At 47.8% G+C, this 17,742-nt stretch overlaps 5 protein-coding genes across 5 annotated transcripts in view; 3 read left to right on the plus strand and 2 right to left on the minus strand.

Moving 5' to 3' along the window:
* The first annotated feature begins 104 nt into the window (after positions 1–104).
* Positions 105–16,002, plus strand: LOC117893297 (major facilitator superfamily domain-containing protein 1). Its single transcript, XM_034799872.1, has 3 exons — positions 105–2,061; positions 15,790–15,801; positions 15,989–16,002. Exon 1 carries the CDS (start codon positions 614–616, stop codon positions 2,054–2,056), a length of 1,443 nt encoding a protein of 480 aa, XP_034655763.1. The 5' UTR covers positions 105–613; the 3' UTR covers positions 2,057–2,061; positions 15,790–15,801; positions 15,989–16,002.
* On the minus strand, positions 2,355–4,957 carry LOC117893294 (RINT1-like protein). Its single transcript, XM_034799867.1, is given in 6 exon segments — positions 2,355–2,723; positions 2,791–3,583; positions 3,650–3,722; positions 3,724–3,876; positions 3,933–4,760; positions 4,817–4,957. Coding segments are annotated over 6 exon segments (2,175 nt in total). The 3' UTR covers positions 2,355–2,536.
* LOC117893295 lies at positions 5,126–7,426 on the plus strand. The gene is made up of 4 exons (XM_034799868.1): positions 5,126–5,367; positions 5,430–5,987; positions 6,045–6,601; positions 6,662–7,426. The coding sequence occupies exons 1-4, from the start codon at positions 5,235–5,237 to the stop codon at positions 7,337–7,339; spliced, it is 1,926 nt and encodes a 641-aa protein (XP_034655759.1). The 5' UTR covers positions 5,126–5,234; the 3' UTR covers positions 7,340–7,426.
* Positions 7,362–8,415, minus strand: LOC117893300 (uncharacterized protein F13E9.13, mitochondrial). The gene is made up of 3 exons (XM_034799876.1): positions 8,286–8,415; positions 8,146–8,228; positions 7,362–8,092 (listed from the first exon to the last, which is right to left on the minus strand). Exons 1-3 carry the CDS (start codon positions 8,359–8,361, stop codon positions 7,511–7,513), a joined length of 741 nt encoding a protein of 246 aa, XP_034655767.1. The 5' UTR covers positions 8,362–8,415; the 3' UTR covers positions 7,362–7,510.
* Positions 16,003–16,553: 551 nt separating the features above from the next.
* Positions 16,554–17,742, plus strand: part of LOC117893291 (BAI1-associated protein 3) — a 44,864-nt gene continuing 43,675 nt past the window's right edge. The window contains 1 exon segment of the mRNA XM_034799861.1: positions 16,554–16,803. The gene's annotated coding sequence lies outside the window, so the exon portion shown is untranslated.

The raw sequence follows: 17,742 nt of genomic DNA on the forward strand, positions 1-17,742 counted from the left end.
AATTTAAACAATTTTAATACTAGTTCGGCTATCGATGAGAACTTATCGGTATCGGTGCAACAGCTGTGCACATGTGTATGTGTTGGTCACACGTATATAATATATAAATAAAATTAATTAGCAGCCAGTCCGCAGAGAGAAATCGACAACAATATAGAGATTTGAGCGTCAATAAAGTGCGGGTGCACACGTCACACTCGCAACACACATTGACATTTGCATATTAAACACAATTTAAGTTGCAACTGGACTGTGAAAAGTTGATAACCACTGAACTCACAACTACAACTACAAAATACGCAGTAGCATTAGACAAAGGGTACGGTACCGTAACACTAGTCCGAGTTCGATTCTGAGTACAGTAAACAGAGACAACAACAAAAAAAAAACAGCGAGTCGAGAGAGATAACCCAGTGGAAAGCAGACAAAGCAAAAGAGTTGGACGGACATAGCGTGATACAATTATTTTGCTGGGGCAGCAAAAAAACATCTGAAAGAGGAAATCTGAAACGGCGAAACAACAACTTTCAACGATATTCGATAATACGCCCTATCTGCGGGCGTCCGTACTATCCATTGACCAGTACGGCAGGCGACGGCAAGCTGCTTAGTCATGGCGCGAGAGGATGAGGAACGCATCGTGGACAACGAGGAGGTGTCGCGGCCAGAGGAGGAGGCAGATCAAACGATCATGCCTCGCGATCGCCGGCAGGATAATGAGCTGTCGCTGCCCTCCGGTGGCTGCTGCATGCCCTCGAGCACCAGCCATCGCTTCATGGCCCTGGTGTTCATGTGTCTGCTCGGCTTTGGCTCGTATTTCTGTTACGACAATCCCGGCGCACTGCAGGACGTCTTCAAGCGGGATCTCCACCTGAGCTCCACTCAGTTTACGCTCATCTACTCGATCTACTCGTGGCCCAATGTGGTCCTGTGCTTCCTGGGAGGATTTCTGATCGATCGCGTGTTTGGAATACGACTTGGAACGATTATTTACATGCTGATCCTGCTCGTGGGCCAGGTGATCTTTGCCAGCGGCGCCCTGCTGAATGCCTTCTGGCTGATGATTTTGGGTCGCTTCATCTTCGGCATTGGCGCAGAGTCATTGGCCGTGGCCCAGAACAGCTATGCCGTGCTCTGGTTCAAGGGCAAGGAGCTGAACATGGTCTTTGGACTGCAGCTGTCTGTGGCCCGTTTCGGCAGCACCGTCAACTTCTGGGTGATGCAGCCCATCTACAACTACGTCAGCAAGTTCTATCACGAGAACAGTGCCCTGGGAGTGGTCCTGCTGCTGGCCACACTCACCTGTGTGATGTCGCTGATCTGCGCTCTCATTCTGGGCTTTATGGACAAGCGGGCGGAGCGGATTCTGCAGCGGAACAGCAACCCATCTGGGCAAGTGCCGAAGCTCACCGACATCTTCACATTCAAGCCGCCATTCTGGATGGTTTCGATCATTTGCGTCGCCTACTACGTGGCAATCTTTCCATTCATTGCCCTGGGCCAGAAGTTCTTCATGGAACGCTTCAACCTGACGCCGTCAGAGGCCAACACTGTGGACTCGCTGGTGTACCTGATTGCTGCCGTCTCGTCGCCTGTGTTTGGCTTCATCATCGACAAGGTGGGACGCAACGTGACCTGGGTGTTTACGGCTACTCTGACCACCATTGGAGCCCATGCCCTGTTGACATTCACGGATTTGACACCCTACCTGGGCATGGTCATTATGGGCCTGTCCTATTCCATGCTGGCTGCCAGCTTGTGGCCCCTGGTGGCCCTCATCATTCCGGAGTATCAACTCGGCACTGCCTACGGCTTTTGCCAGTCCATTCAGAATCTCGGCCTGGCCGTCATCACCATCCTGGCTGGCATCATTGTGGATCACAGCAACAACGAGCACACATGGGTGCAGCTCTTCTTCATGGGTTGGCTGACCGTGGCGCTGATCGCCACCGCCGTCATCTGGGCGTACGACAGGAAGCAGAAGGGAAATCTAAACATGACGCCACAGCAGCGGGCACAGTATGTGAGCGCCCAAACCTACCAGCACTTCGAATAGGCGGCTGAGTCAGGCAAGTAGAAACGGCCCGCAGATTGGATTTATTATCGGTTACTTAGTATAGGCATAAAGTTGGTCCCCTGCGGGCAACGCTCGAACAGAGTCGATGATCTTGTTCCACGATGTGATGATGAAGTGTGATGTGCGAATTGATATTCACTAACTGCAATTGTTTTGTCGAACAATATTACATACAATACGCCCTGATCAGCCCTGATTCTCCACCAGATTGTGATTGAATGAATTCCACTCATCCTCTCCTGGGTGCTTCAGGGCTGATCACAGCGTTAAATATATGTTAATTTTATGCTATGTATTTTTAGAACAATTTATTATTACAGTTACCGCATGTTTATTGTGTCAGCGTTTTACAAATTAAACTTAAAAATCCCAGCAAAGAAAAGCGTTTGCATTGCTAATAAAATCGAAACCTAATCCATCTCGTTTGGAATTCAAAAGTTAACTTGTTTGCCCTAATTCTTAAAACATTTTAATGTCTACCCTCCGTTCCAGCACCTCAATGCACTGCCTACTGTCCAGGCTGAGCACCTGCAGCTCCTTCAGCGGTTTCGTCTTCTCCTCCACCGATTGATTACTGCGCAGCGTCTCCAGTAGCAGCAATGCCGTGCCCCGCGCTGCCGTCAGCAGTTTGGTCGCATCGTGAATTCTAGTGAAACGAAAGTCGAGTGTCAGATTTCGTGTTTACAGTTGCTGTAGCTCCGCACATGACTCACCTCTTGAAGAGTAGCTCTGGGCGACGCGTATACTGGCCGAACAGGGCGAATAAATTCCGCGTCATATCGTAATTGAATTGCGCTGCACCAGCGGGAGAGAACTTCGTGTTCATGACCATGCTCTCGAGCATGAAGTCATCGAGTGTGCGGGCAATCAGTCGCAGCGTCTGATTGAACAAATTGGCGGACAGTTCACGCTCCAGATTGTGGAGCATGGTGACCAGCACCTGGAACATCTCGCCGCCACTGGAAGAGAGTATGAAGGGCTCCTTGGAGTTGTGTTCCGGCATAGTGGGCCAGCAGTCATGGCGATAGTTCATCGACCTGGCCTTCATTTCGTGTGTCTCGCGCGTGGCCAGGTTCCGCGTTAGCTGCCGCGACCAATGCTCCAGCTCGGAAACGGCATGGTCAAACACGGAATGGATCTCCGTCGCTTTGGGGCCCGCCAGAGCTGAATGCAAATGCAGATAATGCACATTCTCCCCCCACTCGCGCAGCACCATGATCAGATAGTTCATGGCATTCAGCACGGGAATGCTGCCCACGTCGCCGCTGCTGTGCAGCTGCACCAGACGCCGCCGAAAGCTGTCGATCAGCTCGAGCTGTAGCTGCAGGAACTGCAGCTGGTGTCCCGGTTGAATCAATCCATAATATCGATCCTTGATCGCCTCCAGCAGTCGCATAAACTGATCGGCACACCGCGGTATCTTCAAGTCATCCTCGAAGGTGTTTGGATCAATCAACTGGAAGGGCGACTCCGCCATCAGTATGTCATCCATTCTCTCCGCACAGACTGCGAATTACAAGACTAAGACTGTGAGCATAAACCATAAACATAAACTGAGAATTTCCTGCATACATCTCTCCTCCAAGGAAATCCAGCGTAGCAGATACATGGGCTGTGTGATGACGGAAATGGCGCTGGGGAAACTTGGCCGGATAGCCGAACGTCTCACGCAGCTCCGCCTCAAAGGCCAAGGTCTCATCCAGCAGGTGAGCAAACAGAATCTCATCCTGGGCAATCTGCTCAATGTCCACGGCCAGTTTTTCAATGGTCAACTGCACCAAACCGCGCATGAATTCAAGCTGCAATGGAATCACATATGAGAGGATACAGCTAGAGGGGAGTTTATCGGACTTACCCTCAGATTGTAGTCCAGTTTACCGGCTCTTATCGCTGCTGGCTGGAATGTCTTGCCCACAAAGAAGTGAGTCTCCTTGCCCCAGTTGAGAATCTGTGTGTAGTACCATTCGGGCTTGTCCAATCGATTTGTCTGGCGGGTGCCCGTGAAGTGATACGTGAAACGCTGCCGATAGGGCGCCAGCAGAAGCTGCACCACCTGGCTAATGGGCTGGCAGACAATGCTCGGCGTGATGCTCTGCAGGGGAGCGTGCTCTTCGGCAGGGGATTTGATGAGGAACATGTACTCCGCCAGCAGTTGTGCCTTTTCGGTGTCCCGCGTGGGGGAGTAGTTCAACGCTTGCTGCTCCATGTGCGCCCAACGCATGCTCTTGAGAACGGCCTCAAATTCGCTGGAGAGGCGCGTGAGGATCAGCTTGTGCCAGTAGATGGCAGTGCGTTCGGCGTAGGATTGCAGCGAGTGTGCCTGGACGGCATGCAGACGCCCCACCACACTGTGCTCGTAGTCGTTGCTTTCGTAGAGTGTGAGATACAAGTTGACCAGCTTGTCCTCGTCCTTGCCATTGATGCTGCTGCTCAGATCCCCGCTGATCTCTTGGACATCCTGCACCAGGCGCAAGTACTGCGAAAGACGCTGCAGCTGACGTACTTGCTGCAGATCTTCGCCCACGGCGTCCAGCGTGGGCTGGCACTCCAGCAGTTTCTGCTGCAGCTTCTCCCTAAACTGGGCCAGTTTCTGCAGCTCAAAGTCGATGCTTTCGCAGACTTGTTGCTGGCACTGGAAGGCAGATTTGTAGCAGGACACATTCTGTGGGTCCTCATAGTCAAGCTGTAAGGGCAGATCACTCATTAATTCCATTTAAAAGTGTAAACTTTCCCACTTACAGTCTGGGACAAGGCCTGGAGCCGCTCCTTGTAGTGACTAACCACTAGATTGGCGCGATGCAGCCGGCTGGCATCCTTGCCGATCTCTTCATTTAGGCGCGTCGCTATGCGCAACTCCATCCCACTCAGCTTTGCATGCATTTCGGTGCAGCAAAAGCTCCAACAACATTCAAATCCACGAAACGAGCCACGAACCACGTATAAAAATAAATAATTGTTGTTGTTTTATCAAATATAGGCCATTTAGGTCATTTCCAGAAACGGTCATACTCTTTCTAATAAATTTACATCGATAACAGAAAAAAACCAGGGCAGCCAGCACACTTATCGGACGCCACAGCGGGCGTTGTTTGAAAAGACAGGTGTTGTTTGGCGTCGGTTTTTGCTTGTATTTTCTTTGTGCAAATTGAAGTTTAAAATGTACACACCCAAGCAGAAAATCTTTGGCAATAGCCGTGCAGCCTCGCCGCACACACCGCTCAGCTTCAGCCGAGAGTTGCGGCAAGTTCTGCAAGAAAGAAATTTGCTGACAGCCAAGTCGCGCAGGAAAGGTAATGAACAAAGGCTGCAACATTTGCACGGCGTTTTCCTAATTGTTTGTGTTTAATTCCAGTGTGCTCCATGCTGGACAGCGCCTCCAGCAGTCCCATTGGTTCGCCCAATCCAGATGCGGGCAAGCGCATGGGCTTCCGTCTGCAGGCCATACAGGAGATCATCTCGTCGGAAAAGTCCTACCTGGAGCAGCTGGAGCTGCTGATGAACTATTTCGTGCGTCCGCTCAAGGAGCAAGCCATCATCGACTGCTCCAACCACACGCTGCTCTTCGGACAGATTGAGATGATCCACAATTTGAATGGAGAGTTTCTGCGGGAGCTGGAGGCCAACATGGAGAATGTGGCGCACGCCTTCATCAAGATGGCACCGTTCTTCAAGCTGTACTCGGTCTACGCCTTCGACTATCGGGGTGCCCTGTTCATCATACAGGATTTGATTCTCAAGAATCCCGTGTTTAGAAAGTTTCTGGAGCAAACCGAGAGTCGTCCGGAGGTGCAGCGTAAACTGAATTCATTGATGATCGTGCCCATACAGCGTGTGCCCCGCTACAAGCTGCTGCTGGAGCAGGTGCTACTGTACACGAGTCCAGCCGATGCCGACTACAAGCTGTTAAAGGGTAAGCAGATGCAGGAAGACTTATTTTAACCGGTTTATAATTGGTTGTTCCTTGCAGAGTCTGTTAAAGAGATCGATGCCACGGCCGCGCACATAAATGCGTGTGTGGAGGAGCAGGAGGTTACCCAGTATCTCATCCACTTGCAAAACTCGCTGGTGAATCGCACACCAAACATTGTCAAGCCCTCACGCAGAGTGATCAAGGAGGGCATCCTCCAAAAGATCACCCACAAGGGCACGGAAATCAAGCGCTACTGTGTGCTCATGTCGGACATCTTTATGTACTGCAAGCTGGTCAAGGATCGTGCCCCAAACACCGTGGTGGAGAACTCACTGGAATGCTGTTGCATCTTTCCGCTCAAGAAGTGCAAAGTGTTTGAGATGTTGCCGGGAAACTTTAAACTGACTTGCCAGAACGATGGCATCATCTTTGGTAGTGGAGATTTGCAGCTGTGTCGCACCTGGGTGGGTTTCATACGCGATGCCATTGACATGCATGTGCAGTGCCGCAAGACGCTGCGCAAGGACTCCAGCAAGCGGACACCCATACGGAAAAAGGACATGAAGAAGTTCGGAGCTGATTATGTACTGAGTCCCAACCAAAAGCGCAAATGCGTGAGTAATCGAAAGTTTAATGAGTTCAGGGGGAAGCTTAACCCGTTTTATTTATTTTAGGAGTACGAGACGGTTTTCCGCAACAAAAATCGCAGCACGGACTCAGAGGATGAGACGGAGGATACTGCTTGCTTTCCACGCAAGCGCAAGGTGCCCAGCGCCGCGCTAAGAACTCCCAACACGGGCGGCAACATTGGAAAATCGTCTACATACAACAAAGCGAAGGGCATGGCACCGCCGCCACCACCACCACCACTGCCATCTGTGCAGTTGCGCCATCAGCCAGGGACAGTGAGAGAATCCGTCTGCAAGGAGAATCGCATTTCCAAGCTGTACAAGAAGATAGCCACAGGCGACAAGGTGGCCAATGTGCGGGGCATACTCAAACGCAGCAATGTGCCCGCCACGAGCACCGATCACGATCCCACCTACGGCTTTGCCAGTCGCTACTCGGACTCTAAATCGTACTTTCGGGCTCACAATGTGGACAACACCATACCCACAGTGGTGAAGCGCGAGGATCTGTTCAATGGGGAGAATATATTTGCAGGGAAGCCGGGCCAAGAGGAGCTGCTCTCACCGCCGCAAAGAAAACGCGTCAAGTTCGATGACACCTTGGATGAACTCTCTGCTGTTAATGAACAGAAACCTTTTGTCTTCTCAAGCAGCACTGAAGTCGCTCCCAAGGTGACATCCTTGCGTGAACGCATTTACGATTTCTTTGCCAATCTTTTCTAGATTTACAACTGGAAACACAGAATCATGGACATTTCGCATTTATCTTTTTTCATCATCATCAATAAACAAATTTACAATTCAAATCAACTCGGCTGCCGCAGTTCGCAGACTTTACGCATGAAACTAGCCACCGCCTCCTCGCTAATCTCTTCCAGCCAGTTTCCGTGGCGCTTAAAGTGCGAGCCAATTGATGACTGCATGGGCGTCCCTGAAGTACAGACCAATGTTATCCTTGGTCACGCCCGAACCAATCAACAGAGGCACCTTTACGCGGCCTGACAACTCTTGGAGATCTTCTGGACTGGCCGCATGGCCTGTTGCTGTGCCCGTGATGACAATGCCATCGGTGAGAAAGAACTCCGCTGCATGCGCCGTCTCCAGCAGACTGACATCCGATGTTATGGCATGCGAGCTGTGCTTCTTCTTCAGATCCGTGAATATCAACACATCTTCCGCATCGATTAGCTTGCGGTAACGCAGCAGATCTCCAGCGCAAGCATCCGTGTATCCCTCGTCGGCCACATGGCCAAACACGAAGCCTTCGCTGCGTATAAACTGCAGCTGGCTGGCCTTGGCTATGGCCAGAGCCTGCTTGTTGCCACAGGCTAGAACCTGTACACCGCAGGGAGTTGCCTTGGGGATCACATCACGCACCGCCTGTCCCAGGCGCGTCATGCAAGCGACTATTTCCGCACCCAGAAGGCGTTCCGGCACATACGGAATGTCATGCATATTCTCGATGAGTACGGCATCCTGCAAATGAGGCTAAAATTAGAACGAAACAATAGGCAGACTGTATGGCATACCAGCTGGTGGCGCTTGTAGAGATTCGCCTCGTATATGGCCTTTTCAATCGTCTGTTTCCAGTTGCCGGCATATCGAGGTGTTCCTGGCATTGTTTCTCCATATTATAGACATTCGGTTTGCATTTGTGGCCTTGGCTCACCTGGCAGCGCATCCACGTGTATCATGCCAATCACCTTGCATTTTTGTTGGCCAAATATCTTTATAAAACGTTGCATTATTGGAAATATGGCAGTTAAAACGTAAACAAATTAATCATTAACAGCTGATCGCCGGCTACCAGGGCTACAGGTGTTTCCAACAGGTTTAGTTCAGCCGATCATTTACTTACGCTTTTTATCTAACTTCAGCAAATTCAGATGTATGCACATATATAAGCTCGTGTAGTTATCGCTTTTATTTAGTTTAAATTTATTTTAGCAAATATGTCTACTTATATCGCGCAACAGGTTAAACCAGTTCTTTTGTTATCGAGTAATTCGAGTATCGATAGATTATACCGATGACTAAGATCACGAACGCGTGCTTATTTTTGTGTGCGGAAAAAATTGCAAAATGCAAATTAATTGTCTTTCTTTGATGTGTTCGGGATGCATTTTTGCGATCGTTAGTGCTGCAGCCACCTCGCGGTCATTAATTTATAAAACGGGAGATGTAATAAAGGCTGGAAACGTGCATCTTGGACCAAATGGTTGTAGGAGCCAATAAGTCGTGATGGATGCCATTTTGCAAGCCGCGTGCAAGCTCCGGTGAGTTGTTTTTCCTTGAAATTCTAAAAGAAAAATGTCAATCAATTGATTGGGCTTCACTTGTTTGTCTCCTGGTACATTTATTGGGTTTTTTATTATTTTGCGATCATCAAAATGCAGAAGAGGTTATGTGCCGGCTCTTCGAATTAGGAAGCCATGCAAAAGTACAGTTGTTGTACGTCCGTATGTTTGTATGTATGTGTTTTCTGCCTTTAAAAGCAACGACCTCACGAAATACCACTTTAAATAAATGGAGAGTAGAAACAAAAACAATTATGACACTTGGCCGAAACAATGGAGAACGTTATCGCCGCACATAGACCATTGCCATAGCCATAGACGCCCCCCGCAGCCGCAACCGCGCAGCTCAGCCAATAGCACAATTGGGAACTGGGAATGGAAGTCCGCTTACAAAGTTGCCAAATGGAAGGCTTCCCGCCCCATTTAGGCTCTTTACAGCCTCTGTTGTTGCGTCCGCCACTCTATTACATTGTTTCAGGAGTGGGTACTCGCAATGTCCTTGAGTTTGATTTGGTGGGTGGGTTAGGTGGCCCCGTGCCCATGCCTGATTGCCAGTGCTTAGCGGAAACGGCTGTGCGCGACAGAATTTCAATTATCCCAGCGAGCGGTTCTCTTTCTGTTCTGCTCTCTTTTACTTTCACTGTGCGCCAGCATTCCCTATTCCCCATACTTCGTGCTCCCCATTCGCTATTTGTTTGTTTGTTTCGATTCGACATGTCTGTGCGTGTAACAATTGTGCTTTGTACAGTTTACAATATGTTCATACACACACACTCGCACATGCATTTTGTTTTGTATGTAAAAGTGATTGTTGTTGTTGATTGGCCTTGTAATGGACACTCCTGCGGGTCCATTTAATCGAGTTGTGTGCTTTGTTTGTGTGCCACACAAAAATGTGTGTGGGAGTACATATGTGTTGGTGTGGGTGTGTGTGCAATCTTGTTGAATGTTGCTTACCAACTGATTGGCTAACAAGATCCTGAGGCTGATGAGGGTGACCGGGTGGTGCAGGGCTGATAAAATCTAATTTCATTCTCAAATTCCAACTCTTTTTCCCCCCAACAACAGCCTCAGCTTTGGCAAACATCCAAGAGCTAGGGTCTGCGCGCCTCACCTGTTGGGCAAACAATATAAATTATTTATAATATGAACCAAACGTCCGTCCTTTCGCACTTGCCAGACCAGCCCGGCCCAGGCCCTCTTCCGGAGCCTCTTGCAGGAGGGCCTGTCCTTTGGTGTCGACACATGTACACACTTTGTGCTCCTTGTTGTTGCTGCTGCTTGTAGTTGCAACAAGTTGTTTCCGTGTTTGCCTTTGTGCCACGTGCCCCATACACCCCATACTCTGATTATGCGAGAGGAGAAGGAAAGCCTTCATGTGTGTGTGTTCTTTAGAAAAAGGCAAACAGAAAACATAATGTACAGGATATCCTTCACCTTCGTAGAAACGCAGGCACCCACAGTCATGGCCATATTTTTCTAATTAGCACAGGACCACAGAAAAGATGCTGCCAAGGCAAAACAACTATTGGCCAAAAGCTGAAAGTTGCACTAATTAAGCCAGCTGCAAGTTAAGGAAAACAAAATCTATGTACATGAACGAAAAGCTCTTGAAGCGAAGTGCAAAACATCCTTTTGATGGGGAGCATCGTTTGGGTAAACAATTGAATTATTTAACAGCCAGCAAGGGGAAACTTTTTATAGCCCTCTAATTGGAAAGTTTTCGCCAGTCAAGAGCGTGGCTGGCTGGCTGGCTGCATTCTTCCTTCACCTGTCACCTGCAGATTGGGCAACAGCAGCACCACCACCAACAAAGCCAAAGCCCCTGACCGCAAAAACTTGCCAGGACATTTATTTGACAGTAGACACTCTCGAGGTCGCTACAAAAGAAAACAACAGCAACAGTCTTACTCGTACGAGTAAACCACCACTCGAAAATCAGGCTAACGAGTTTTTCATTAATCTCGACGTAAATTACATTTTCACACCTAATTCCGACCAAGACCAACCCAGTGGCAGTGCCTGTGCGGTTGCCTGGGGTGGCCAACTCTTTATCACTGTCGAATCAGCGGACGACCATTTTATAAATTAGCATTTCAGGCATTCCGTCCGGCTAGAGCGCGACGTTGATTTGCCATTACTCATTTCGCCCCGAGACACCGCGAGACTGCTGCTGCTGCTGCTGCGCGAGAGACGTGTACGGCGCGTGAGAGAATTTGATAAATTTCCCATTTTATTTGGCATTTGAGCGTTTTCATTAGTTAGTGTAAATGCAATTAGCCAATAAATTGAATGAATATTACCAATTTCCATGCAAGCCGCATACACAAGCTCTCTCTTTCTGTCTCTCAGCCCAAGGACAAGGACATCGACATCGACATTTGCCGTCGGGCAACGCGCCTGTGCGTGCGTGCTGCTATCAGTGGTCATAATTTCTGGATGTCCGCTTCCACGCATCGATCATCATTGGCCCAGGGTGTGGGTAATAGAAGGGACACGCAAACCGGGGACGACAGCACCTGCTGGCAGGCGGCAGACAACGTTACAACGTTGCAAATTGGCAAATGCGCGAAAACAACGCCAAAATATGCCAAAGCCAGACAGGCAGTGGCAAATTAAGGGACTGGGATGAGGTTTTCACGGCCTTGATTGAACTTGCTTTAAGATAGAAAGACTTTGGCAGGATCTATTGGAAAAGTTTTCTTTAAAAGGGGTTTTTCTGGCAACAGTTTCGCTAGAACTTTCCACGTTGCAAAAAAGATGTGTCAAGAAATTAATATTTTACAACACCGCAGGTGGAACCAAAAGTTTATGGCATCTCCTTTTATTTTTGTTGTTTAATGAACAGCGTGGAATCCCATCAAGTTGGCGCCTGGTGCTGTGGCTGCTGCTCCGGCTGCTGCTCCGGCTGCTGCGGCTGCTGCTGATGCTTGCTTACCTTGCATTTTATTTAATGTTGTCTGGCTCGGCCCCCCTTTAGCAATATACTCGTACTAAATGATTTAGGTGACAAAAACTTTGCAGACAGAGAGAAAAGAAACCACACACACAGCGGGCGGGAAATTTAACTTTTGGTAATGAAAAATAAATATGGAAATCCCAATGAAACTGATACGAAAAGTTAAATTGCAAGTGCTGCTGCTGCTGCTGCTGCATTGGCAATTAGTTGGAGATGTGAGCCACGTTGCCACAATTTGGCTGCAACTGGTTTGCTGACAAGAAAAAAGTTACTGAATGAACGAAACAGAGAAGAGAGAGAGAGAGAGAGAGAGAGTCGTGCCACAAATAAAGCCATAATGAAAACGACGAATTTTCAGGAAAACTTTAATTAAAGTAAGCCACACACCGTGAGGCAGCAGCGTTTTCGTGACCTCAGGTGTGGCACACCTTTCAAGAACGAAAAAACAACAGCAGCAACAGCAGTGGAAGTTCGATCGGGGAGCGCCAGGCCAGTCCAGGTGGGTTTCCGGTGTTCCAGACATGGCTGGGGTTGGTTGCTCCTTAGCCATGGCTGGCTATCGGGTCGTTTTATCTCGACCAGGCCGAAATTGTCGCCCCCTAAATGTGTGCTACACTTGTGTTACTCTATTTTTTCACGTTCTCTTTTGGCCACAAAGCAAATAGTGATGGCCACGTGAGTGTGGTAGAACAACACGAGGGATGAGCGCTCAAAGCGGAATGCAAAGAGTCCTTTAATTATTACTAGAGTTTCAGCAGAAGTATGTTACCCCAGCAGCAGCCCTCAGTCCCCCTGTTCCTGGGATAAACAAGTCCAGTCCAGAACTTTGTTTACTCTTTGCGGTCGTGACCACAGCTGGGGCTGACTCCGCACCGCTATCCACCTCAACTTTGACTTTCGCTTTAGTGGTTCTCTTTTTTTCTTGCCGTACTGCGTGTGCCTGGGCCATCGTCATTTTGCTTTTAAGCTCCTCTACACTTTGGACAAGTTTTGCCGGGGCGGACATCGGTGGGCGATTAGATTTTGCGGCGCAACTGAAGGCATAATTAGTGAAAGTGATTTGTATCTTTGGACTTGGCTCCGACTTTGCTGGCGGCTATAAATAGCTGACATTTAGGGGCGCTAGTGCGACAGCTGCTGCTGCGCTTTGCCATTTTGTTGTGCCATTTCATTTGCATGCAACATCATTCTGCTCCTTTCATTCCGAGGCTTAACTCAGAGTGGAGGGGCTTTAGAGTGTAGCTTCCAGGCTCCCAGGCTACGGGTCGTCTGTCTGCAGCATAATGAAGCTGGAAAAGGCATTTGGATGAGGCTCCGGGGCAGGATCTGCTTGGGTATTTATGGCATTTCCTTGGTTATTCCGATTTTTAATGCAACTCGCATTCTCTTGTGCTGTTGCAGAAAGGATTTCCATGAATTTAAATTTGAAACTAAATTTGTAAAACGAATTTCCACTTTTGTTACTGAGAAAACAAACTCTTCTACTGGCCCTGTTTAATTAGCAAAGGGAATTTGTTCCTTACATGGGAAAATTACTAATGGAATTGAAACTTGGTTTTTACCTTTCACAAATATGTAATCTAATTGCTCCAAGTTTAGTTGCATGAAAATTCAGCATAAATCTGAAATTAAATTCTACACACACATACGCTCCTTTTTGAATGCTTGTATGTGTGGGGCAACCAATCAAAGTTCAAAAGTTCACATCATTGACAGCGGAACAACTTTCTGGCCCCCAACTCGAATTAAGAAAGATAGCAAGCAATATAGAGTCGAAACGAGACGAGACGCACAAAACTTTTATCATTTTCACAGTCCAACAAGAGAGAGAGAGAGAGAGGGAGAGGGAGAAACGAGAAATAGTTAGTTACGGAAGTACTCTTGGTACTCTCCCCAATGTACCTGTACGACATCCCAAGGCACTCCCTGCTGCTGCTGCTTGTTCACCTGCTTGAGATTTCGCTTATTTAAGCAGCTTAATTTTCGGATGCTGTTGCCAATGACAGCATTGGGGTGGCCGGCAGAAAAAGAGCCCCAGTTTCAGTCCCCTCTACCCTGTTGTTTGTACTTTTGCCAGATGAAAGTGCAGCGGCAGTGGCAATGGATGTGGCAATGGCAATGGCACTGGCATTGCAGTCAACAATCAATCTCAGTTCGTGGTGACATCCAACAATGCATGATGCAAAAATGTTCTCCTGTTTGCTCCTACGGTCCCATGCGAATACGGATACATGATACGGGTGGAGACACCCACACACAATCATCAAACCAGTCGCAGTCGCAATACCAGTACCAGTCGCAGTTCCATTCCCGGGCCAATCAAGCGCAAGGTATGACTGTAAATCTGTGGGCACACAAAATGCCTTCAATCCCTGGTATGCTGTGCCTTGGTTCCTCTTGCTGCCTGCCATTGCCTGCCATTGCTGAGCGCCGTGTACGTGGAGGCATGGAATTGGGTCACCAGGCGAGAGGCGGGGTTCCGTTCGTTCTGTGCCCGCACTCGCACACAGATTCGGGCTTTGGCTGGGGGAAGTAATCGCTTAGCAGCAGAATGGTCGATGGGAGCAGATGGATGCGTGGGATGAGTGGGATGAGTGGGTGGAAAAGCACAACAGGAAGGAAGCCCGCGCGCGCTAAGCACCGTCGCTTGATGGAGCTCATCATAATTTTTCGGGGCGCCACGGTGGAAAAATGAAAAACAAAACAAATCGAAGCAAGCAAGCAGCAACATGTTAACTACGCGAGAGAGAGATGGGAGGAAGGAAACCAAAGAGAAAGAAAGAAAGAGAGAGAGAGCGAGCGTTTGCTTGGGAGAGTAAAAGCTTTGCCCCGATAGCTTTTCGAGTTTTTGTTACACTCAGCGTCTAACCTTCATCTTGAACTTCATGGCCAGACGGAGAGAGAGAGAGAGAGAGCGTGGCAACGCATCGCAACGGATTGGGTTCTATGTTTCATGTTTCTAGGCCACAGATGGCCCTCCCGCCAGCCCTCTGTCATGGAAACATATGCAACAGGAGGGAGTTCATTCATGACCAACCCATGCAGCCCTCTCACCCTCACCTCAGCAAAGTCAAAACCGTAGCAATGGAGCAGGAGAGAGCGTGAGGAAGGGCATACTATTTCGATGTTATTTCAAAAATGTAATTTATGCGGAAGGGAAATTATTCAAAAATTTTCACAATTTATTTATGGCGTTGGAAAATATTTTAAAATAAAATTTGAATTTATTCGGAGCAGAATATGTTGAAATTTGTTCCCTAACTAGTATATAAAAATGCATTTAAAACCAACCAACCATTTTACAAGATATATTTTTTATATTTTTTTTAGATATATTTTAGTTATTTTCAAACAAATTTAAACTAAAATTTCATTGCAACAAACTGTTAATTTGAAAATTAATTGTTCCCGCTTTGTGCCTAACGGTTCAACTCCGCCAGAGCTTTGTTCATCCCACAAAGAAAAACATCGCAATTGGCCTCTCTCTCGAAGCTTTCTCCTCTCTCTCTCTTTTACTGTGTGTGCGCTCTCACACACGCACACCATGGCAGGCTCTTATCAGAGAAAAACGACTAGCTGGAAGCAAAGGCAGCCGCCAGTCGGGACTCGCTTTTAAGGATAGCACGGGAGCACGAGCACCAGCACCAGCAGGAGCAGTAGCACTGGCAGTGGCAGCAACAGTGCGATGCACAGGCACGGGCAGAGCTACAGTTACAGCTAGAGACCCGTTTATAAGGTGAAGCCCGAAATTGGAGCAGCTCAGTTCGCTGTTGGCAGGCGTCGCCGAAGGTAGTAGCCATTATCCATCCAAGAGCAGGACAGAGCCAAAGCCAAAGTGCCAGGAGAACACACAGTTCCACAGAGGAGCCTGAGAGGAGCAGAAGGTAGCCCTCAAATAAGTTGTAAAGTGACAAATTGTCGGACAGTCAGTCGTTTGGACCTCCCATCGAGGGAGGTGTCGAAGTGAGTGCGCGGCGCGAAGGGCCAACCGAGAGCCAAAATGAAATGAAATGAAACTAAACGAAACGAATAACCCAACTAAAGTAAACTTCAATACGACAAAACTAAACCAAATTGAATTGAATTAGGAATTGAAAGAGGTATAGCAGCAGGCAGGAGCAGAACCAGCAGTAGCAGAACTAACAGTAGCTGAACAATTAAAAGTAAATTGCATGCAGAGTCAAGGCAGAGTCAGAGAGAGAAAGGGAGAGCAGGGACCAAGGACACCAGCAGGATCTGGTCGTTCATGTCACGCTGCATTTGCACATAATTGCAAACTGTTGCGCGGTCTGCAGTTTCGCTTTTTATTGCCAGGCTATAAAATAAAAATCCATTTGCCAGAGGATCCGAACACATTCCCCATTCCCCCAACTGTTGCACATAGAGAAACTCCCCTCCCGACCATTCATTCCAACGTAGGATACTGCCTCACGGCACGGAACACAGAACACAGAGCACGGACCACACAGAACACCACACTGCACTCTGCCCAACACACAGAAGAACATAACCATTTCTTTTACGATCTCAGCCTTGGTCATGCCCCATTAAATATGCCTCTGAATGTTTTGTTCAAGTTGAAAAATTCCCGCCGTTTCAGAGAACGGAAAACGGAAAAAGTGCACAACCCAAAATTATGCTAAAATAAATATAACGAGTACACAACAACAAAATCCACACATAAAAGGCAGCAAAGCAAAAGCAACAAAAAAGTAAAATCACAAAAGCGGAGCAAACTTCACGAGAGGAACTCACGAATTTGCATTCGAATTTTTAGTTTTTGGACTTGAAGCACCGAATGCCAGACCTCCAGCACAGGACCAAGCCGTGTGCCAATTTATGCGGCCATAAAAGTTAAAGGGGAAATCGTCCACATAAAGAAACCCAGGGGAGTGGGTGTAGGAGAATCATTTAACCTACTGCAGAGACAGGTGAGTGAGGTGGGTCCTTGAACAGGTCCAGTGCTCGTTCTCTCATGTAATCTCGATAATTTATCGACAATATGCCAACGGCATTCATCTGTATCATCGCGTTTATGCGCCACTTTCGTGCACGTACTCGTACGAATCAAATTAATGCGAATCAAAGTATTTATTGCCTTTTAATTATGGAATGCCAGTCATTGTTATTTATTTAAAGTGAGTACTCTCCTGGCTTCTGTTGCTCTTCTGCAATGAATAATTTATTCTGAATACATTTAACACTCGAGTGCCCTCCCAAAATGGCTACTAGAATTCCATTTCCATTGAAAAGAATATAACAATATTCGGTACTCGAATTCGCACTCACACTCTGACTCGTGCTCGCACTCGTATGATTTATTACGCTTATAGAGTCATAAAATACGCTTGAATCAATATTTTTTTTGGAATTTTCGTGGATAAATCCCCTGCAGAAGTCGAAATCTCTGAGGCGTGTTTTCTTTAATCATGGCAAACAAATATTGCGGGTGGAATAAAAGAGACACAACGAACTGTCCTGTCCTGCCCTGTCCGACTGCTGTGGCCCTGGGCGACTTTAATGACCGCAGCCTTATCAAGGCAAACTATTATATATCCCCATATAATATGTATTAAATGGTATACATATGTGATATGCCGTGCAATTTGTTGCTTTATATCTTTTGGTGGCGGCGATGGTGGCGGTGGCGTCTGTGAAATGCGCAGCTGTTGTTTTTGCCGATTTTATGGTTGCAGGGGGAATACAATAACAAATATATGTATGTACATAAATTTGTATGTACAAGCACTCGTACATAAAGATATATCTCATGCTGATATAACGTAAACAACAATAGCTGTGGGAGCAACAGGCGGCAGCAGCGGCAGCGGCATGGTTCCATCCAGAGTTAATTAAAACTCAACTTCAAT

The sequence above is a fragment of the Drosophila subobscura genome, chromosome J, assembly GCF_008121235.1.
Source record: "Drosophila subobscura isolate 14011-0131.10 chromosome J, UCBerk_Dsub_1.0, whole genome shotgun sequence".
Taxonomy (NCBI): Eukaryota; Metazoa; Arthropoda; class Insecta; order Diptera; family Drosophilidae; genus Drosophila; species Drosophila subobscura.